This window comes from Micromesistius poutassou (assembly GCF_964030765.1).
Source record: "Micromesistius poutassou genome assembly, chromosome: 6".
In the NCBI taxonomy this organism is placed as follows: Eukaryota; Metazoa; Chordata; class Actinopteri; order Gadiformes; family Gadidae; genus Micromesistius; species Micromesistius poutassou.
The window spans coordinates 4022695-4046291 of NC_140276.1; the positions used below are offsets into that span (position 1 = coordinate 4022695).

A 23597-nucleotide genomic window follows, 5' to 3' on the forward strand; every position below is an offset into this window, starting at 1 on the left:
GTCCGTCCCAGCACTCTGTCTGCTCCTCTCTCTAAACAGCAGACCCAGCGGACCGTCCTGCTCATATACGTAGATCAACCTATCTTCGGATCCATATATACAGACCATAATTCAAACTCATAGGCCTATACACTTATAACGAGTCAAACTCCGCACTGGAATCATTTTAACGAGATTCAAGGAATGACCGACGTCCGAAATATGGTGAGCGCCGATTTTGCAATCATTTTGGGATAAGAGGGTTAAGAGTTCTGCGTTAACCAAGGGCTCATTAACATGCTTATACTACTGTTATAGCTTAATGCATGCATCTATCCGCAGGTTCAATTGACAACGTTGTTGCTGCATTGCTCATGATGGTTGCTCGGTCTTTCTACATGTTTCTTCAACTTGTGCAACTGAATTGCAAATAGGCAATAGTCTGTTTATCTCATGTTACTTATTTGCCATTTCTAAGTGTCTGTAAAGGTGACAGATCGAGAGGAGAAGCACAATCTGTCTTGTCATCTATGGTGGTCCCTTGGCGAGGGGTAAAACAAGGGGACTGCCGTGGATAGTAATGTGTTTGGCTTGTTGTAAATGTTTGGGTGGAAGAACGTCTCTTTTGATGCCCTGGAGTTTGGGGACAAAAGGGTGTGTGTGTGTGTGTGTGTGTGTGTGTGTGTGTGTGTGTGTGTGTGTGTGTGTGTGTGTGTGTGTGTGTGTGTTTGCGTGTGTGTGTGTGTGTGTGTGTGTGTGTGTGTGTGTGTGTGCGTGTGTCGCTCTGTGTGTGAGAGAGGGCGTATGAAAGAGTGTTTGAGTGGCGGGGGAGGGAGTCGGTCAGTCTTAAAGATTGCAAGGCTGTTGTCGTGGAGACCAGAGGCCACAGGTGACCTCTGACCTCTGCCCAATCACGGTGCATTCACCAGAGGATGGTCAAGCTCTGGTTGCGTGCTTCTTTAGTCCTGGGAAGGAGCGGGCTGAAGTTTAACAAGTGTTCTAAACTCTCTTCAAACAAACAAAAAGGCAGACTGATAGTGTGCGGACATGATTTATGGTACAGTTTTGTATCTTTGGAATGGCTTTGAACTGTAAACCCATCCTAAAAAAAACTAAATTCCAAAAGCTGGGTCAAATACTGCTCTTACATCACAGTGGAGTCAGTGGACTTTCAGAAACTGTCTCAATGAGAATGTCTACAGCTACCATCATAATTGCCAACGATAAAACGTTGCGTTTTGGTTATCCTCTACCCACAAAGATGTGTCTTTCAGTCTGGGTCCTCGATCCTTAGAGAACATGATATTAATTGTTATCTCTGTCAGTTAAAGAAAAATAAAAGACAGATCGTAGACTAGATACGAGGTGAGCTTTTAAGATCAGTCCTTATCACCGGTCCTGCGGGGCAAACTGGCCCCTGTAACTTAAGGAGACCCCGTAACTCAAGGGGGGGGGGGGGGGGCATCTCTTTTCTTTCTTCAGTCAAACAGCTGACCAGATCTCTACATTCAGCTGTTTGGGTTCCCAGGAGGTTGACACCATCCTCCGTGGGTGTGGGTGTGGGTGTGTGAACGCATTTGTTTATAGTGTGTGTGTGAGAGAGAGAGAGAGAGAGAGAGAGAGAGAGAGAGAGAGAGAGAGAGAGAGAGAGAGAGAGAGAGAGAGAGAGAGAGCGAGAAAGAGAGACAGTGTGTTCTTAAAAACGTTGGCAGCTGATGTAACAGGGATTCTGCTGACCGTTGGATGTCTGCCGGCCGGCTGCTTAGCCCGGCAGAGCAAAAAAAAAAATGAAAGAAGAGATGCAGAGTGAAATGTTCTCTCCCTCCTTTTTCGTAATCACGTCGATGAGGAGTGCGTTTCAACATCAACAACCCTCCCGTCGGACAAGATACCGTTGTGCTTGCTTATCTAATGCTCTGCATGGCTTCTTGTAAAAAAAACAACAACAACACATAAAGTTGTTAAACCCCCTAATAATGTCATTGCTTGCTTGTCTAGCGTTTATGAGTAAGTATGGTTGTTGTGGCTTGACTGGTCTCGTTGACCCGTGCAAAGAATGTCATTTGGTACAAAGCCCAGCCAGGCAGAAATACTACAGCCCAGCAGACACACAACAGTCCTCCGCTGCTCCTGTTTTAGTGGACAGACCTTTCCGACCCTCAGGCCAGCCAACCAGCTAATCAGCCGATAATCACCTTTTCCCCTCCTTTTACACTTCCACTGGGTCTTCCCTCCCTCATTATCCTCCCTTCCTACATTTTCTGACCAGCTGCTCTCAGTCCTTCATCCGGTTAACCCTATGCTTGTTCTCTCCTCATCCGATAGACTGCTTATGGACGACGGTCAGTGTGGGGTGTGCTGGAATGCTCTGAGGGGAAAGTGTTGTGCCCAGCTGGGATTAAACACAGTGCTCTCATGCCCTGGCAATTGCTTGGGACTCATCCTCTCTCTCTTGAGGGGCCGTCTGTCGCAGCGATTAAAGCGTGGCCGCGCTTAAGGCAATCACTTTGGGCCTTGGACCAGGTTTGCACTGTCTGACAGACTGGCTGGCTGGCTGAATGACTGTTTGGAACTGTTCCTCCCTAAGATGTGAAGCTCTTTAGCCCAGACCAGACAGAGCTGCATGCCATCCACAGCATTAGGCTTTGCAGTAGTGAATCTAGCCAGCCACACACATAATCTATGACCCACCATGTTGCTGTGATTGGAATGGCTAGTGCCTGCTTTTTCCTTCAATGTAAGTCAATGTTAATTTCTTTATAAGCTACGTGACTATAACAGATGTGGAGCAACTCAAATAGATATTACAAAGTAGAGGCTTGGTTGTGCTGTGAGAGTCTCACATTGCACCAATTTGATTAGCTTCAGTTGTATCAGTTCAAGTAGAACTTTACCAGTCGATAAAGTGCTATAATGTTTAATGTGGCTTGATATCAGCTAATGTTACGCCATTTGGATGGTTGAGTTTAGATTCTTTGCAGCACCTGTGTGTGTGTAGGTGGTAAATCCTAACAGTATAGGAATAGTTTGGCTTGTGTTTGTTTCTCTTTCAGTCCTTATATTTGAACATGCATACCATACTGAGCTTAAGTTTGTTTGGCGAGCCAATACTTTCTTGTTCCTCGCGCCAATCAGTGGAAGCCAATACCAGGTTACACGTGTAAATAGAAGTAAAAAGCAGTTTGTCGCCGAGGTATTTGGTCTTCGTCAACATAGTACGAGATTGGTTACCTGACAGGAGGTCAAATGTCTTAATGCCATTGTATAGTTTAGAGTGTAGCAACACTCTCTACCTGTGAGGTTTGAGTGTGGCTGAAGTGTTTGTACATGGAGTGCACACAAGAGGTGTCTCCAGACCAAGGGGCCTCAGCACTACAGATGCAATCACAGATCCATAAATCCCTGCCTTCTAAAACTGAATCATAATAACACCTTTCTTGCATAACTTAAAAAATAAAATGCTGGTAGAAGCAGACGGATGTTATGCAATACTTTCATGCATTCATGCGAATCCAATGGTTCTTTTAAATCTATTGTATAGTTGCCAGGAATGCCGGGACCACAATGACCTTCAGCGGAAGAAAGGTCATCGCATGGGAGGGTTAAAAAAAGACCCCACGCCGGGGTCTTTGTCTCTGAATGTCCCTCGCTCCGATGGTGGATAGAAATAGCCCTCCTCTGCATCTTGCGGCTGCTGGACTACTGTCTTCTCAGCTGAGGACGCCCTTTGCCTTGGGATGTGGTCAAGGTCCGGTGTGAGGTGTGTTCATAGGCTTGCTGTGCTTATTTCTTGATGTTTTTTTTTTTTCATTGCATAGGCTTATCTCCCCCAATGTATCACCACACCCTCAACTGCCATAGATACCGACCTGTACTCTGTTAGAAAAGCCCGGTATAGATAGAACTATGGCTTTAACTGTTTGGCAGTTATAGTCCAAATCCTTGTGTCTTTCTTGACATACTTGCTGTTTTACGCTATTTGATCTAATCATTAGCTTTTGTCTATACCACTAGGGATCCAACCTGACAGTGATTTGGAACAAAGCCTGATCCACTGGGCCAACTCAATACTGATTACAAAAGCCTGTATATATATAGGCATTTTCCTTAAAAAAGTAATGTATAGCAAAATAAAGGACAAAATCCTTTTGTTCTTGAGTTACAAAGCAGCTATGTTAATCACTGCTGATGCTATGTATGCAGAGGCTGACAAGATTTGGCAGGTTTCCCCTCAGCCTGCATAGTTCCCAAAGCTGGTTTCCCTCATGTTATGGAGGATCACTGCAGGATCTTAGGAGGAAATGAGTCTAGTCGAAAAAGGTCTCCTCATACCTTCCAGTCAGACAGGTAGATGAGGCTGTTAGCAGACCCTTACTACCTGCCTTTTTTATGAGTTGCCTGAGTTGTGTCTATCTCTCCAGTTCCAATCACATCTATGTGTCCATTAATCCTTCCTCACATTTCCTTCCTGCTCGTTTTCTGTACTGTTTCCTCTGTTCTTTTACTGCCGCACTTCCCTTCAACCTGCCAAACACTCCAGCAAAACGTGCCCCCAGGTGCGTCCCTCAGCTAGCTCCGCTGTGTGAGAATGAGGAGAGAGAGTTAACAATCTTGCATCAACAATGCTATCATCTGTGGAAACTGGTCTGAAGCATTGCTGAAAGGCTCACCCGTAATGACAAGGATGGTGCACTCGTTAAGTATAATAAAGTGTTACCAAGCTCTGCTTCATTTGGGGGCTATTGCCCTTTCATTCATCAAATTCATAATTCATACTTCATGTGGTCTAGTCAGCGGCTTTCGAGGCACCGTAAAAAAAAACATTCCATATTCACTTTTAAGGGAATGGCTTTGATTGTCTGCCAGGGTGTTCTGCATATCTGCGGGGCTGGGCACTTTATTAGTTGGAGCTCCACCAAGACTTCTCATCGGGTCTGCACAATCCATCCGTTCACTCGCTTCCCCTCGCATGCCAAACATCTTGTCAGATCCACTCCCCCGCCCCCCCCCCCCCGACCCCCCCCTAACCCCCCCAACCCCCCGGGGCCCACATCGTCCCGAGGGAGACCAGAGAGAGCTCTTCTCTCAAGGAGGAGGCAAACAATGCGCTCTCTCTCTCTCTCTCTCTCTCTCTCTCTCTCTCTCTCTTTCTGTGTGTAAAATGATAGGGCATCGGAACCTGCGCTGTGACCAAGCCCCTAGGAAGGAAGGAAGGGGGGTGGGGGGGGTAACTCATTTTCTCGACAGTCCACACACAGAGACCTACCTATCCACTTCCTTCTCCTCATCGTCCTCACGTCCTGGTCTCATTCTCTCCCTGCCGTCGTTGACTCACCTCCTCCAATCATCCCCCTCCATCTTCCTGTTCTGTCATTCTCTTTAGACCAGTCCGACCCCCCCCCCCCCCCCCTTCAACCCTATTGTGCGTTTCACTTTCAACAAACACACACATGTGTTATATGTGGCATGGGTAGTCGTAGTCGCGCGGTGGGGGGCAGTGTCTGTCCCTCGTCAACAGCAGGGCCGGCCTGACCGCTTGACGAGACTCTACTCACATCCTGGTCCTTTGTCTGTGAACCGGGAGAACGGGTTTGACCGCACCGGGAACCAAAAAGAGGAATCTCTGTGTGAATTGTCCACACAAAAAAAGGTAGAATGAGGGTTAAGTGGGGGAGTGGGTGTGGATGGGGGGGGGGGGGGGGGGGGGGGGGGGGCGGGCTATGTGGGGGTTTTCCTTCCAAATTGACTTGGATGTGGGCTGCTCCATGTCAACATAGGGGAAGGGGTTGAGTCATTGTAAATGCTGTTGTTTGTCATCTTTATTTGGACTGTTGTAGACACCACATTAATTGTGTCACATGCGGGTCCAAAATAAAGAGGATGTGAAATAGTACCTTGAAACTGTTCAGATATAGAGTTGTAGAGTTATAAGAAAATACCATTGTATGTACCATATACCATAGTACCATAGAACCATATAATAAACCATGGCGGGTCACCTCTGTGGTTTTAAACTTTGGGACAAGGGTTCTCTTTTGGCATGGCTCAAGAAACACAAACCTAAAACCCTTATGGTGAGGTGGGCCATTCTCCCTTATGGCTCCGCAGAAAAAGGGAGGAGGTTAAGACAATGAGACTGCATTAGCTTGCAGAGTTCAGCCTCCTCCCATCTCCGCCTCCCCTCTCAGTTTAACTTCTATGGCAACACACAAAGTTGTGTTGAGTGACACTGGCTGGAGCATGATATAGAGAGCGAGAGAGAGAGCGAGAGAGAGAGTGTTTGACACAGCATGGGATTAGGATCACAGAGCTGAACAGAAGTAGCAGGTAGGTTATCTGACACATGAACCTTTTTTTGATTTTAAACCTCAGCATTCTGAACAACACTGCTGCACATCTGTTGAATTAGCTTTTGTCAATGTGGATTTCATTTAGTTCTGTATACCTTTGTATATCCTTACCATACTAGCAGTTTCCTTACACAGCTGGCTATTGTTATCATCAGTTATTATTGTAAATCAGGAACAAAAGTGAACCTTGTATAACCTGTCTGTGCAAGTCTACACATTGTAATCAACTTTGTTGATAAAATTCTATGAACTGTAAAGTTACTGCATGGGACCATGCTCTACACAGTATAAACACCCACAGTATTCCAGGAATAGCCGAAGACCCACCAGTTATGAATATATTCTTTACATCCATGAGTCAATATGAGCATATCCATATTTATTTGAAGCAGCGATGGGAGAGGTGTAGGCTGGAATCCTTCTACGGTCAGTGAGGAAGTTTTAATGGTTGTGATGTAGAACCACACACATTTTCGACCTTCCAAGGAGGTGATATTTCAATCCACTGGTCTGACTGGCTTAATCCTTTCCTCGGAAATCCCCAAAGACAGGCACTCAAAATGATTGCACCCTGTACATACAAGAACAATCTTTCAGGAAGTCTCAACTTTGCTTTCAAAATTTGACAGTTTCTTTTTAATGTGGTATCTTAATTTTCGTGGCCTTGAGACTTGAAAGGCCACACAAGCGAATGGCATTCATCACTATATTTAACTTACCTGTAATTGTGTTATAGGGTAGCCTTTCAGTTTATTGTTGGGTCTTTGTAATGTAGTCTCCTCTGGCCGACCGGCCCATCATGATAATAGTGGCCCAGACGGAGGGATTTCAAAAGAAGTGTTTCCCACCGATTATTTTCTTCTACTCAGCACTCACTAACTCTAAACGCTAACCTTACTTACACAGAAACTTTGGGTAATGCCAAAAGAATGTGGCATCAGCATCAGTGTTTACCCACGCTGCATTTATCTCACCCGGTTCATTTTTTGTCAACCTGTGGCCTGCTGAACACAAAACAGAGGAGTGAGGCCTACAACAGTGTGTGATTGGCCTCTCCGATTTGATTCAGTAGTAGTCACATAATAACAAGACTGAAAGAGTGGGACTCAGGACAGTTTTAGCGCAATGGGTGTCTCACTGCGGAGGATAATTACAATGGACTCCATAGTATACACAAGTTATGTTTGAGGTCATTCTTCTAAACTGTGTGTGTGTGGGCTGGTGCGCTCTCTCTCACGCACCTGCTGTTTAGCGAAAGTGGTTCAGGTGTGAGTTGATGTACTGGGTGGGAGTCACTCTAAATTGTATCGCTGTAATCACAGTGCGGTGGCTCCTACATGAACCCCTACTGGGACAAACAATGGAGCCTTTTCTGTTGTGGAGCTTCAGATAGAGGACCTTTTGTGAAAGGTTCACGTTCACGTACGGTTGTCTTTTATAAGCTTAATCTAGAGCTATTACTACTGGCTGCCTCTCCTCTTTCTACTTAACTGTGGGCCGGTTATTGTGGAGGGGAGTTTAAAGTTTCCTAGGAGTGACAGGGAATTGTGAGTTTTTTTTAAAGGTGCTGTAGGATGTAGTCGCATCTAGTGTTAGGCTGCAGATTGCAACCAACTGATTACCACCCCCAACAAGTGATGAGGTTCCTTGATATATTTATAAATGTACTTTTGTTATTTGGTCCGTCAAACTGTAGGTCATCGTTTATAAGTAAGTAGTGGAGATGGTGATTAGGATTAAAAGCTTTGTCTGTTCTGGGCTACTGTAGAAACATGGTGGTGCAACATGGCGGGCTTGGTGGAGGAGGACATGCTCCCTATGTACGTAGTGTACGTACCTATGTATAAAGGGCTCGTTTTAAGATAACAAAAACACAACAATTCTTATTTGCATGGGATTATACACTAATAAAACGGATGAAATAATGACAACGATATTCCATTTCTGCCTCGTCCGTTCAGCTGCCGTACAGTGTACAGTGCAGTGCACCTTTAACTCTCAGTTCCCTTGTAAACCCAGGAATAGCCGCCTCTGTCTGCCTGCCTGGGACAGAAATCCATTAGCCTCGTGCTAATGGCCACAGCCTTACCATCAGTGCTTATGCACCATTTACCAGAGAGAGGCCCATTAATAATTAGCTAGTTAGAAATGTACGGAATGTCACTCGGTTCCCTCCAACGCTTCCCCATCGTCCACTGCAAACATGGCCCTCTGCTCTGCGCTTAACACACTTTCGTCAATATCTTACTTCAGCAAACAAGTCTGTCTGACCTCACCCGGTGAGCGGAGGCCAAACAGGGGAGTTGGACAGGATTCAGGATCAGCTAAAAAAAAACCTGAAAACGTTATGTGTGTTTATGTCGTTTGCTCTTTGTGATTCACACAGTGCCGCTGCCTACGTAGCACTTTACCTTGTAGTGCCTTTGATATTGGTCTTGTTCTACCCGCTGTTATATAGAACCACATGGGTGTTATGTCATGTATACAAGTACATAAAAGTCCTATTCTAGTACACAGTGTACCAGCCTATGAACTTTTGCCAAGTGCCGCAAATAGACATAGTCGTAACAATTGTACCTGACAAAACTAAACGATATACCACAGTATATAATTTACAATAAATATAGTAAAAATATCCTGTTCAGGTTGTGCTCTGTATAAAATCAGGGTGTGAACTAGATATTCCTCCATGCCGACATGAGCAGAGTACAGTAGATCAACAACAGACTACATCGACCTCTTCCCATGGTGCTCCCAAGTGTGCTGCTGTCCTCGCCGCCCTCCATTCAGTGAAACCATCCATCATAACACCGGTTAGGGCTGGATCGATGGGTCTGACAAGAGGCCAATGGACCCCATGTAGGGCGCCCCAGATAGGTTCAACAGCCATACGGAGGCCATGTAGCAGGTCGTTTGATTTGAATTGCTCCACAAATACAATACGGTGCAGTCAGCTATGACAATATGAGGGTCGAGGCTCATCTGCCCAGCAGCCATGGTTTATGGTGATGGGCTGAATTGGTCTGAGGAATTAGCCTAGCTAGAGCAGGTTCAACACGTAAAACAAAGGTCATCCGTGCGATACAACGCGTTCATCGGTTATCGAAGAGGAACATGTTCCAAAAGATGAACATGTTCCAAAAGAAAGTATCACGCAAGCGCCAGATTTAAATGGGAAATCTGGGATTAGTATTTTGATCACGAAAACCATATTTGGGTTTGAGCGGTCTCCAGCTTTATCCCTGATTGACGCGTCTGAGCTCGTAGGATAAAGCAAGTCCTGTCCAGTACTTTTTTCCATGGCCGACATTGTCTGGCTACATGAGTTTGGTCTCAATGGGGTCTTTTACGTCAAATGTTGACCTTTTGGCCTCTGACAAGTCTCAAGCAGTTGCCATCAATGGAAGGCGTATGAGTCAAAATAGCACAGCCATCATGTCATTGACCACCGGTGGAAAATATCTTGTGTTTCCCCAGACACAACAGTAGTGTCTGGGGAAGTCACTGAATCTGTCTAGCAAACTGTAAATCTTTATATTAGTTATAAGTTATATATATATTTACATGTTTTTTCTTGTTTTTTGATCTAAGTCATCTATATATTGAACTATTTCAACTCCCTAGCCCTCTTCAATTGCAAGTACATTTTTAGAATATATATTGTATATTTTGGGTTTTTACCAGGTGCACTGAGTTTCTGTCTACTGTGAGTTTATCGGTTGGTATATCCTGTCTTGTTGTGTGCAAAGTTCTCATAATAAAAGTACTTACGCATCTTTTTCATGAAGAAGTAGCGGGCCACCACTTCTTCATATCTCATAGCATGTGGCGAGAAGGGCTGAACACACAGTTTTCATGTGGGCCTTGGGTCAGTTCACCACCAAATGCTTATTTTTAACATGTGTGTACATGTCTGTATAGTCTACCCAGCACCAAGCGCTGCATAGATCTCTGTCAGAGAAGCAATGTGTTGCGAATTCAGCTGAAATACTCTCCTGACTTGACTTCAAGGCTCCATGAAGTAGCCTATGTCTTTCTGTCTGCCTGTCTTCTTCTGTCTGTCTGCCTGTCTTCTTCTCCCCATCCCATAATGAAACTCCTGATAATTATAGAGTGCTGCTGCTTTGTGATGCCTATGGGCCCCAGAGCTCGTTCATTACAGCCTGGCGTGTTAAGGGCCAATATGTGCAGCACCACTGCCCTTCTCCCAGCCCTCTACTGGCCCTGAGCACCTTGGGCCCCCAGATGTTCACTCACTCCACATGTCACAAGCTGCCGAAACAACCCAACTCTAAAGAGCAAATACACACTTTTTTACTACTGTTAAGGCTTTTTAATGTTTTATGCTGTTTTAATGCATGAGCAATTTCTTTGACAGGGGTCACGCATGCCTTGCTCAACTGGTCGAGCATGGCACCACTGACCGACACAGCCCCTGGGTTAGGGGTTAGCCACCCATGCCACTAATGTAAGCATTCATCCTATTGTAAGACAACAGCGGCCCACCGAATGGTTCAAATCCCCCTGGAGGTTCCGCTCTGTTCAGATACAACGCTCTCCCCGTGTGCCCAGATGAATCCTCTTTGTGCCCTCCCTCTCCTCGCGCTGGCAACCTCTCTAATGTGTTAATTGCCCGTCACTGCAGTATACAGTCAGCCTGGCCCATAGAAAGCTCCGCTGGCAGAAGCTTCCTGAGACCACGAGCCCCATCCTGCTGAGTCAAACCTCTGCAGTGAAATACAACACAGCAGTCATCCATTACCGAGCGGCAGCGCGCAAGGGGAGTTGCGTTACAACCCCGTTTGACAGTCCTACAAACATCATTTTTACGTAATTATTATATTGTTAAGAGCAGTTTTTTCAATTGAAGATCGCCCTGAAATTCTTTGAGTCCGGAAATATTATAGTTGTCTTTTATTATGAAGTAGCCCATTAACTTATTTTAGTTTAACATTTTCATGATACAAATATATACAGTATATAAAATATTGTTATATACAGTACATTTCCAGGATTATTTGAAAATGCTTCTCATATCGGCCAGGACAAGTACTCAGTGCTACCGAGTGCTACCGAGATACGCTACTGCATACAATAGCCATATAAGTATTAGGCTGTGTTTAGCCGAGCAGCTCGTAGGCTTGTGAGCACAGCTCCTTCTACAGTGTGGACGGAATGTGTCATCTGCAAGTGCGCTGGTGTGGGAGTCTGAACAGGACCCATACTGTATCCAACACTCGCGTCAACAAACTTTGATCATGGGACAGGAGAGAGAAAGACTGATGAGAGAAAGGTTGGCACCGGAGTGGAGCACCAAAGGGTTTTTTTTTTGTAGTGGCTGGCAGATAGCTGCTCACACCTTTCGGTGTGTAAGCCAGTGATCTATTGAGCGAGGTGAGTGATCTATTGAAGCGCACACACATTAAAGTGTGTGTGTGTGTTTGAGGGGGAGTGTGCGGATGGCACATCAAAAAGCGCCGGACGAGCCCGAGCTTGTGTTGTGAACACAAGCGTCTTTGGAATGTGTCTTTTCTATGACTCTCTGTGTGATTCTCCACGCGGCGGTGACCGGTCCCCAGCCCCAGTGTCCCCACTCCCCACTGCACGCTCTGGGTCTGTTTCAACTTTGTGTTTTTCCACTGGCCCCCTGACTGGTGCACTGGCTCAGAGAGTATCCTTCCGGAAGCCGTTTTACTAACTGTTTAGCCGTTTAGCACCTTTTTTTTCCCACAGTGACCCACAGGGAAGTCAGATATGTTAATTAGCAGGCAGGGGGCAGGCGTGTTGCTTATTGATGCCTAGACTGAGGACATTGAGTTGCAAACCCAGAACTGTTTAGCTGGGGGTCAAATACACCATCATACTGTTTTGGGTGACTCCACCTTTTACATCCAACTGAACTAACTAGCATAGTATGTTCTAGAACACTAAGGCTTAAGGTTCAGAACAAAACATGATAGAGTCAAGGAATTGAATTAAGACACATTATTTATAATGATCCAATCCATTACTGCCATTGTTTTTCTGTTGTATTTTATTGTTAGCAAGTGGGATAAGATGAGTTTGTTGAACAGACCTCTGTGAAATAAAGGCTTATATGATCATTTGATATAATATTGAGCTAGAGTGAATTGTACTTCATCATATCAAATATCAAATCAGCGCTCATTTGAGTTGATCATATTGTTCATTATCCAAAGATTTGGGGTTTCTAGCCCTAAACCCTGCGGCTGGCAGTCCAGCAGATGCAAGTCAGGATATGAGGGTCTTATGAAGCCGGTACACTCCACCTGCTGTCACTTAACACCACCAGTAGTTGATGTTGGCCTTCTTTTTAAGTTTTCCTTTAAGCCAAAACTCCTTTTGAACAAAAGCACATGAGAGCTTTTTTTGTAGAGCAGCATAAATCAAAAGCAGAGCAATGCACATACTATCAAAGGCTCTGGGCCCCTACACTTTACAAAGTCACACACACAAGACTACACACGCACAGACACACACACGCACGCACACACACACACGTGCGCAAAGTGCCGGTCCCTTATGTTTGGGGGCTGAGTTGTAAATCTTGCAGGGCCCCCTGTACTCCTGGCCCATAAACCGTTGGGCAATTACGGGGAACAACTGGACGCAAGATTTTCTAATGCCTGACGGATTTGTGCTCCCTGCCTAAAAGGATTTTCTGCGCATATCCATCTTCCCCAAAGCTGTCGTATTCTCACTCTCTTTCTTTCTCCAGCACTTCCTCACTGATTCACTCAGCCAGCCATAGGGATCTTAATTTGGCGTATTGATTTTTAACAAAGTGACTCTGATATTTCTACAGTATTGTTCTCTTTTCGGCTCCGTGCCCAACATTGATTGCTTTTAATCTACAGGAAGAACATACTGTACCGCCCCTACTGGGGCCCTAAACAACTGTGTAGGAGGTCATAGGGTTCGGTATAAGATACATTCTCATGTAAGGCCGCCTTGTAAAAAAAGTTATCATTGAAATTACGCGCTGATTTCATTTCTTGGCAGACAAAAAAGGAAACAGCTTAAAAAACATGATATTATAATCAATATATTGATGCAATCCTTCACTCAAACGATCACGATATTGACTCCTGTATTGTAGCATCTCATACCAGCTCTGCTGCCAAAACCACATACTCCATTAGGTATTCTCTCGACCACACCACTAGCACAATGCATTGTTAATGTTTAATTATGTTACCGGTAATATCCCATCAGCGGTGAAGCGTGACTAACTAGTCGTGCGTCAGTGCATGCATGAAGCCAGATGTGTACACAGAATGTTTTGTTGTTCGGAAGCCTCATGAATACCTCTCCCCTTTACCGCCCGCTTGCTATGCTATTTTAACCATCAAAATAATCGATGTGGACGTCAGGGAGCGGGGGAGAGAGGGGCGGTGAGCGTCCACCTCTCTTGAAGAATAGTGCATTCATGCTATTTGTAAGAGAGGATTTAATAATGGCTCTGTGGGAATCTAACTATGCCTGTGTGACCTAGAGCAGGGGTTCTCAACCACCGGGCCACGGGCCGGTACCGGCAGTGGGCCATTGGCCACCGGGCCGCAGAGATTTAGTCATGAAGACAAAAAAAAAAAAAGTACTTCCACAAAATTCAAATTAGAGGCCGTCACACTAATCCCAACCCCACTTCTCTATCATGCTAAAGTCTTCATGCCACTATTGCCACTAAGTTTTAGTTGGCTTATACCGGGCCTTGAAAATATTACAAATAATTTATTTATTTATTTTACCTTTATTTAACCAGGAAAAGTCCCAAAAAAACCACCTACTTTTCAAGGGAGTCCTGGCCAAGAGGCAGCAAAAAAGGCAGCAAAAGTTACACAGTTACAACATACAGACAGCAATTAAAATTAATTCAAAACAGTTACAAGTAAAGGAGGTCGTCTCAAGTGCTCTCTGGATTTAAAAGCATTCAAAGAAATCAGTTCAGTTATTTTCCAGTCTTTTTGCAGCATGTTCCATGTAGAAGGAGCAGAGTAGATGAAAGCCCTTTTATCCCAGTAAGGCATACTGGGCCTCAGTATTAAAAAGGTTGAGGAACTCAGAGCTAGAGGGATGACTACTGTATGTCAGAACTGATGATACTGACGATATATTGGTTTCCAGTCCCTCAACGTTTGAGAATCGTCCAATGCCGAGTACTACTCTGATCTGTTATTTTTTAATAAATAGTGTTGACACAATTCACAAGAAGTCATTAGAATAAAAGTGTAGGCTACCCAACTGTTAACATTTTCCACGAAGGACTTTCCCTTCTCTTATATCAATTTGCACTTGCCCTATGATTATCTGTGTGGAACAAAAAACAAAATAAATTATATTTGCTTTTAATGGTATTGCATTTATGGTATCATGACCTGTTTGTTTCCATATAGAAATCTCTGTCTCCACTTGCAGTCAAGTGCAAACCAACTCTTTAAGAACAGGGAGAGTGGACAGCATTGCGGATGTAACCCTATTGTAACACCATTGTCTAGAAAGGAAAACATCCATCATGAATACTGTACACGCACAGCACACACACCAGAACAACAGAGCTCCACCCTAAGGCAACAGCGGCAAAAGCCTACGTCCGTAATGAATGACACCATTGACCATCTGCAGTCTGTATGCTCCTCCCCCTGATCTCTGCACGAGTCTAAGGTAGGATAAGGGCGGCCGAGGCGTGTTTGTGTGTGTTTTACAGCCTGGAGAATGTCTCCTTTGCTGCTGGCAGGGATGTTTATGCTGGGAAGGAGAGCGAGGTCAATGGGGTGAGATCAATATAAAGGCCTTTAATGAGGCGGTCTGAACACAAGGAACAGAGGAGAAGAGAAAGAGAGCCATGGTGCTGGTTGGTGTTGAGGGTGGTGGAGGAGGGAGTGACAGTGATGATGAGAGGCTGGAGTCAAGAAAGATATGAGATATTAGTGCCAACTGGGATGGTGGTTCTGGTACTCTTAATCTCCATGGAACGCCCTTGGAATACACCTTACTCTCGTCTGCTGCTGTAGCCCAACGCAGACCGGCCAATCAAAAGCCTCTTGGATTAATGTGGATCATAAAACAAGGAGGGCGTAGACCCACCGTGGAATGATCCAGAAAGATGTGCCAAGTTGTGTGTTTAGCACTGCATGAAATATAAACGTATATCACAGTCAACTATAAGGGTTGTTTGTGTTTGTGGTGCCATTGTACTCCAATAAAAATTCCTCAATGCGGTCTTAACTTAGAGAGTCAGATAAAAATATACAGTTTATATTGCTTTCTACGCCGGAATATAATCATAAACAGACAAGTAATTGCAGTTTTGTTTGGGTTTGGTTTGTTGACACACACACACACACAGGCTGTGCCTATAATTGCACATCATATGCTCTATAAATTGCATGCACATGATTATGTTAATGCATGAAGTATGGCAATAAACTCAGGCACCCTCATTTTTACAGTTTTTCCATGGAATGGGTGTTTCCCAAAATACTCGTGTTGACTCTGGTTTGAGGGGGATTGAGTCCGGATGCAGCATCATGGTTGAAGTTATGTAAGAGACTTGTAGGTTGTATGATCCTTGAGAAGTTCTTCCATTCTCTCACTGTTAGAAACTGAATCGACGGTTGAAATGTTATGATGTAGACAACAGGATGTTAATGTTAACTCGCCTAATTGTTAAATCTTAGTCGATTATTCCTGTGATTCATTTATCCAGACATAAAAACATCCCTTTTGCTGTGCCTTGTTGCAACAGTCTCTCTACATTTTTTGGGAGGCTTGATTGCAAATATTTCCCATATGGAAAATGAAAATACATGCAGTTTGCATGTCTGTGTGATATGGAGGGTGTCATTATGAAAGTAGAGCACTATGCTGCAGTCTGCACTCACTGTGTGGTCAGCCATGTTGGGTTTCATGTTCCCAGAAACAGCTGTCTGGATTGCGGAATGTAGTCCATGACACATCTGTGCTCTCGCTGGTTTGTGTGTGTGTGTGTTAGGCCTGGGCGGTATGGCTGAAAGACATATCACAATATAACTCGATCGTATTGATCGATATCGATAACTATTGATAATTTGAATGACCTAAAAATACTAGGAATTACCATGCTGGATTTAAACACTTCTGTTTAACACTTAACATGACCTCCCACTGTTCTTCATTGATAAATACCCCAATGTCGATACAACAATGAAAAACACTCAAATATGGTAAATAAATATGGAACCGTGTTTGTGTAACAAACCCAGCTGCTAGATTCGGTGGTCCAGTCTCTTATCGATATATTTTGAACATGTTTTATATTGATATTGATCAAAAGTCTATCACGATATGATAATTTATTGTTTTATTGCCCAGGCCTAGTGTGTGTGCTCGGTGCACACAGGGCATCTTCAGTGAAAGAGGAGGAGCTATGTGCTATTGTGACACACGCTATGACGATGGACATTTTCAAGTGTATTCTGAATCACTCTGGTTAAGAAGTGACTGTGCCGTGGTTTTTCACATAGGTACACATGCAAGTACCATTTATAGTACTCACTGTTGGTTATGTGTTCAATTTCTTTTTTTCCTCAGTGCCGGCCTCATTGGTAACCAATGGCCGCCTCGGTGCAGACCCTCCCTCGAACGCAAAACTCCTCCGGCAAGACCTTCCGCTCGGCCCCGCCTCTCTCCTCCAACGGCACCATGGGAAGTGTAGGCAGTCTGGTGGAGAGGCCGGACGTGTCCCCTACCAAGAACAGCCGTGCCATGCCCCAGGTGAGGCCCCGGCAGAGCAACGGGCTCCTGAAGAAGGGCTTCACCCAGAGAGACCTGCTCAACTACCTCAACATCAGCAGGTGGGTCTGCTGCAGTGAAGCCAGAGCCTCAGTCCACTCAGCATGCACATTTCGTTTGGCAGCTAACACTCAATGGGGGATTTTGCTTTAAAACAGGAAAGAGCCAAGAACAAATCCAGGAAGTAGGAATAAAACGGAAGTTATCTCTGGCTGCACTTCTCTCAACGGGCTTGAGGATGAAAGCCTCTATACCAAGGTCTACAATAAAGACGGAACCGAAATAGACGTGGGGAAAAACTCACTGCCGATCGGCGGGAAGTATGGAAAGGTAACTGCTGCTGTTGTTGAGATGGGAAAGCTATTTCGGCTTTTTGCAGCTACGTCCCAGACGCTTTTCGAAACAATGCATGGGAAGTACTTAAAATTGCAAGCTATGGTTCAGGTATTTCCATTTTTATCAGGGTGATAACGATTGTGTTTACATTCTGGCAGTATCAGTTGGGTAAAAGGGTAAGCTTCTTGGCTAAAGCAGGTTACATACTTCACTTAGAGTGGCCCTTGTCTGCCTTCTAAATTATTTATGACTGTTGGCCATCAGCCAGATTGGATGTTTTAAATTGGTCAGGCTGAGAATGATGTATCACTAAAATAAAAAAAAGTAAATAAATCTTGATCAAATCAATTGACCATTGCAGTCTTTCAGGATAATATACTGTCCTACAAAGGCAAACCACAGTATCTGTCTCAACAGTGAAACAGGGAAATGGTTTTAAATGGTTTTGTGTTGTAAGTAGATAAGTGTAAATACCGTTAATAAACAATGATTCAATCGAGTGATTTGATCCTCAAGAAGATCGCCAATATATTTGACCTATGACCTCAAAAAGTAGCTTGCCAAGGCAGTTTAAGAGCAGAGACCTCGACCGTGTCGACGGATTATGAACACCTACACACAGTCTAGCACACTAGACAGAGTTTGTGAGTTTGCCACACCTCAAAAGCCACAGCTTTACTAATACCTTTTAGGGATTGATTAAAAATGTGTGAGGATTTTGTCTAGTTTGCAGTTAATTATTATGGATTATGTTTTTATGTAAGAAAAGTTATTTAAGATAGCTAGAAAAAACGTAAGCAGCATTATAAGTATTCCTAAGCCGTTCCACCCTCCCGTTGTCCCCCCCCCCCCCCCCCCCCCCCCAGACTCACTTCAGGCCGTCCGCCTTCAAGCGAGTCGCTCCCAAAAACTTCAGCTCCATGCAGAACCTGTACCCCACATCCCCAGTGGAGGAGCTGGACTACAGGAACAACGGGATACCCCGGGCCTACGCACACGCACCCCCGGCCGTCTCCTCCTCCTCGTCCTCCTCCTCGCCGTCCCGCCACGGGAGAGCCAGCAACACCACGACAATAACAACAACGTCCAGCGCGGGCCACAAGGTGTCCCCTCGCCTCGCATTGAATCCTCAGCCATCATGGCGTTTATGTTATATATAGATAGATAGATTGGATAGATTAACTTTATTTACTTAATTCCTGTGTTACAGCACAGCAGCAGTGGAAGACACTGCTTGGATATAATACAACTCAATAACAATACAAAGTAGTGCTGAGGAAAACAAAAAGAAATGCTAAAGTAAGGACAAACAGAACAAACAGGGCAAACAGGACAAACAATTTGAAGAGTATAAAGTATTATTATTATTACCCAAACTTGAGCATGCATGTCTCTCCTGTCTCCTTATTATCTAAAGTACCCGCATTAAACAAAACAGCCGCACCCCATCTCTTTGATCCGGAGCAGAATCTAAATCATGAATCATGCCCACTGTTGTTTCTGTTATGACCGATGAGCACTAAGCATGACGTTTCCCCTCCCGTCCAGGCCTTGGCTTGCTTGCGCGGCGCCAGTCAAGAGGACGACAACATGTCCGACTCGGGACACAACTCCATGAACAGCCTGCCGCCGTACCGCCCGCCGTTCCGCCCACACCTGTCTCAAATCAGGTGGGTGGGCCACTGCTTCCTGATCACATGACACTGCCGCTCGATGACTTGTTATGTATGTTAGAACTTGATGCAACTGACGGTGTTTAACATTCACGTTCAGTCATCCCGCAGGCGCTTTTATACAAAGCGAGTGACGGGGAGGCAGCGAGAACATCATCAAGGTTAAAGGAACAACTGGACAGGGTTGCAGAGTAGCTCTAGTAGAGTAGATGGTTGCGCTCTTACTCTGAAAGTACCGGTTAGGGTCAGTGATGGCGCTAGACACTGAGACGGTTCTAATTCGACTCTGGGTTCCCCCAGCGCGTCCACGGGCCACATCAACACCATCGGCTCCCTGGACCGCTCCTGCATGGGGCCCAGGGGCGCGGGCCCGGGCGGGGCTGTCCTGGGGGGCGGCGACATGGCGGTGACCTGTCGGAGCATGGCCACCCTGAGCCACCTGACGCCCTGTCTGGGGGAGGCCCCGCCCCCTTACGAACTCCCCCTGTCCCTGTCCATGGAGGACGTGGTGAGTGCGCGGCGGGATCACAGAGCAGAATCGATCTTTCCGCATGCCAACCCATTTCAGAGCGTCCCTTTGGAGCAGTGAATAAACAGTATGAGCTGCTACCTCTCTGTTCCTGGGTCACAGGTCCGGGATCTGGAGGAGCGCCTGGTGGAGAAGGAGTACGAGCTGAAGCAGATGAGGCGGAACCTGGACGAGAGCGAAGGCGCCATCGCTCAGGTGGGTGGAGGCTACTTCCTGCTGAGGGGGCAGGTCTGCGTATTGCGTAATGTCTTTTGGGGAAACATGACCGCGCCACGATAGGAATAGACACTAACACCAAACCAACAACAAGGCATGTGTTACGCAAATATTTTAGGATGTCCGTTACTATGGTAACAGATACTGCAGGCTTTTTTTTACTGCCGCGTTTACATAAATCAAAAAATTTAAAACATACTAAAAGTCATATGGGAGAGGCTCACTGGGTAGAGCGCGTACCATATAGGCTCAGTCCTGAACGCAGCGACCCGGGTTAGAATCCTGCCCGTGGTCATTCGCCGCATGTCCTCCCTTCTAGCCCCCATACCTTCCTCTCTATCTCACTCTATAACAAAGGATAAAAATGTGAAAAAAAGATAAAAGTGATAAATCTTAAAAAAAATTATTTGGGAATTTATTGAATGTATATTTTCAAAACAAACAACGATTGCCAACCAAAGCAGACGACTACAGGAGGAGTGCCAATCCTCTGTTGAGATCCCAACGAGGTCTCCATCCTCTCCCGTCTGAACGACCGGCCCTGACCGCCCCCCCCCCCCCCCCCCTCTCCCCCGATGTCCGCGCGTGCGTTCAGGTGTTCGAGGGGAAGCAGCGGCTGTGGGAGAAGGAGGTGGACGAGCTCAAGGGTCTGTACGCCGCCAAGCTGCGGCAGGTCTCCCAGCACGCCCAGCGCTCCCAGCGCAGCCTCCAGCTGCAGCTGTACCGCGCCCAGCAGGAGAAGGGCCGCGCCCAGGAGGAGCTGGACGCTCTCCGCAGGGTCAAGGGTCAGGAGGAGGAGGAGGAGGAGGAGGAGGTGGGCCGAGTCATGGGGGCGACCAGCCCCACCCTGGAGGAGACCCGCTGGCAGGTATGTGGTAATGAAGCACAGCGTTTGTTGAGCGATAAAGGTAGCAAATGTCGGGTAACATCGATAACAGGGATTATTATGCTACACGATCGTCACAAGGCTATAGCTATAGTATATACAGTGGTGGTATTGATTATGTGAAAATTAATGCGCGCTTTCTGAGGTTCCGTCACATTTATTCATCTATGAATGAGACATGAGGGTGGTTGTTGACGGTACAACTGTCTTGCCTGTGAAGCTGAACTGCTCTCATTAACACTGCCAAGGGATAAGGGTTGTGATTATTATAGTGTAAGAAACAATGGCTGAAGTCGTCCCTTCCTTAAGGGATATATGTATTTATTTATTTAAGAGCCTCAAAGAGCCAAAAAACACCAAAGACATGCTCTGAGAAGGCTTGGATCTTTTTCCATGTGAGCACCTTGGTTTTGCTTGTCCTCATCTCACTCTATCCTCGCTCTCTTCCCCACCCCCCCCACCCCCCCCCACCCCCCACCCAAGGTGTGCCAGAAGTCGGGGGAGATCTCCCTGCTGAAGCAGCAGCTGCGGGACTCCCAGGCGGAGGTGACCCAGAAGCTGGGCGAAATCTTCCAGCTGAAGACCCAGTTGAGGGAGACGCGCGGCGAGCTGCGGAGCCGCGAGGGCCAGCTGGACACGCTGAAGACGGCGCTGCAGGGCACGCTGCAGCGCCGCTACACCTGCCTCAGCCAATCACACGAGGAGGACGCCACTCTGGGCGGAGCCACAGGTAACGCTCTCTCTCGCGAGCTTCATGTCAGTAGACAAGGGTCTCGCTTTATAATAAAAAAATATATATGTCAAAAACAATGACAAAATAAAATGTACAAAACATTCCCATCTCCTGCTAACATATTCTCCTATCGTCTTCACATCCTGTCCTTCTCCTCACATCTTCTAACATCTCTTCCTTATGTTTCCTGCCCTCTCCTCCCTCTCCTCCTCCTAACGTGTCCTCTTGTCTCCTCTCTTGTCTTCCGCTCTTCTCCTCTCTCCCTCTCTCGTCTCCTGCCATTTCACGCTCTCATCTCCTATCTTCTCCTCCTCTCATCTCCTATCGTCTCCTCCAAACACCTCCCCCAACATCTCCTCACGTTTCCTCCTAACATCATACCTCGTCTCCTCCTCTCCTTTCCTCGTATCATCTCCTCTACTCTCCTGTCTTTTTCTCCCCTAATCTCCCCGTCACCTCTCCGTCCTCACATCACCTCTCGTCTCCTCCTCTCCTTACCTCGTATCATCTCCTCCACTTTCCTCTCTTTTCCTCCTGTCATCTCCTGTCACCTCCTCCTCACACCTCCTCCCGTCTCCTCCTTCCTGCAGGTGGGGGCGTGGCGGCGACGGAGGACCGCCTGCGGGCGGAGCTGCTGCTGGAGCGCCGGCAGAGCGAGGCGCAGGCCGACGCCTTTGACGAGGAGCGGCGCACGTGGCAGGCGGAGAAGGACAAGGTGATCCGCTACCAGAAGGAGCTGCAGGCCAGCTACCTGGACATGTACCACCGCAGCGAGGCCCTGGAGACGGAGCTACACCTGGCCAGGGCCGGCCCGGAGGGCAGGGAGAGGGCGGGAGGAGGAGGAGGAGAGGGAAGAGGTGGCGGTGGCGTCGCCGCCGGCAGCAGCGGTAGCGGCAGCGGGTGCGGGACGTTGGAGCGGGACGGGTTCCCGCCAGAGGCCGGGAGGGCCGAAGAGGACGGACGGTCCTCCGGCCTGCCGTGGATAGAGAGGATTGAGTCGTCGGAGATCTGATGACTCGAGGTCGACGGCGTAGTAACTCCTTGACGACTAAGCTTCAGGATTTGTCCCTCCGCCAACCCTCTCTCGCCTTGTTGATTTGAGCTCACCTCCCATGATCCCATCCACACCTCCCTCAGAGCCAACACTGCTGCTGACACTAGCTGCACTGAACACTACCCCTGAAGTAGTCCTTAATTAACCTTTGGGAATGGCCAAGCAAGCCTTCAGACTTGCTAATGAAGAATCCTCTGTGTATTTAAGTTAATGGAATTGAGTTGTTTTGTAACCCTGTTCCATTGTTTGGTTATCTGTGTACACGTAGTTGGAATAACTGAACTGTCCAAATCCAAATTCAAAGGGATTTCAAAGGGATTTGTGGGCCAGCACCTGTTGCACATAATGTCTGTGCATAAAGGGCACAACCTGGGGCCCGTGGAAGAGCCACGCCACTGGCTTAAGTATGGAGGATTAGGACTAGCCAAGAGGCGGACACTATTGTCCTGCTCTGAGGTCTACCTGTGTCTCCTGCACCGGGACGCCAGCTCACCTCAGCAGATCAATTGGTTTGTGGATGACTCAAACTGAATTTTTTTTTTTACTGTACAAAAGGGTATACTTACTGTATAATAAGTGCATTGTTTCACTTTCTGCAGAGTTCTACCAAAATGATGTTCAAAAGCTCAGCGACTAGCTGAGAAAACCTTTCTTGATCAGCCCCTTGTTTAATGTAAAAAAACTACGATATACTGTGACTTGTGTTCTTTTACTGGAATAACTGTACAAAATGTATATAATGTTTGCTTGTTCTGAATAATAAACATATATCAACGGTGGCATACTACATCAAAGAGATGTGCTCAAAAGGTGCCCTGATTGGCTGAAGGCCTCCTTCCAGCCTGTATGAGCTACACCTGTTTTCAGAACTATTGTATTCACCAATACAAACCATGGGGCATGAGGTTTGGGACCCCACTGCCCACGTTGTAGAGGAGCTCTCTGTGGTCTAGAAATCGTACAAAGTGTATTTTATCGGATCATTACGTCTATACCACCCCCATCCCTACAACAAACTCCCTGGCCAACCCTGAATACCTTCTCGGTATA

At 46.3% G+C, this 23597-nt stretch overlaps 1 protein-coding gene across 2 annotated transcripts; it reads left to right on the top strand.

Moving 5' to 3' along the window:
• n4bp3 (NEDD4 binding protein 3) lies at positions 1–23337 on the top strand. Of its 2 annotated transcripts, none has more exons than XM_084469039.1 (10): positions 1–204; positions 16920–17182; positions 17279–17450; positions 18323–18559; positions 19005–19126; positions 19430–19637; positions 19761–19853; positions 20470–20742; positions 21244–21490; positions 22084–23337. In XM_084469039.1, the coding sequence occupies exons 2-10, from the start codon at positions 16941–16943 to the stop codon at positions 22503–22505; spliced, it is 2016 nt and encodes a 671-aa protein (XP_084325165.1). In that variant the 5' UTR covers positions 1–204; positions 16920–16940; the 3' UTR covers positions 22506–23337. The 2 variants fall into 2 exon arrangements, with proteins under 2 accessions (XP_084325165.1, XP_084325164.1); XM_084469038.1 differs by lacking the exon at positions 1–204 and adding an exon at positions 6182–6306.
• Positions 23338–23597: the final 260 nt, after the last annotated feature.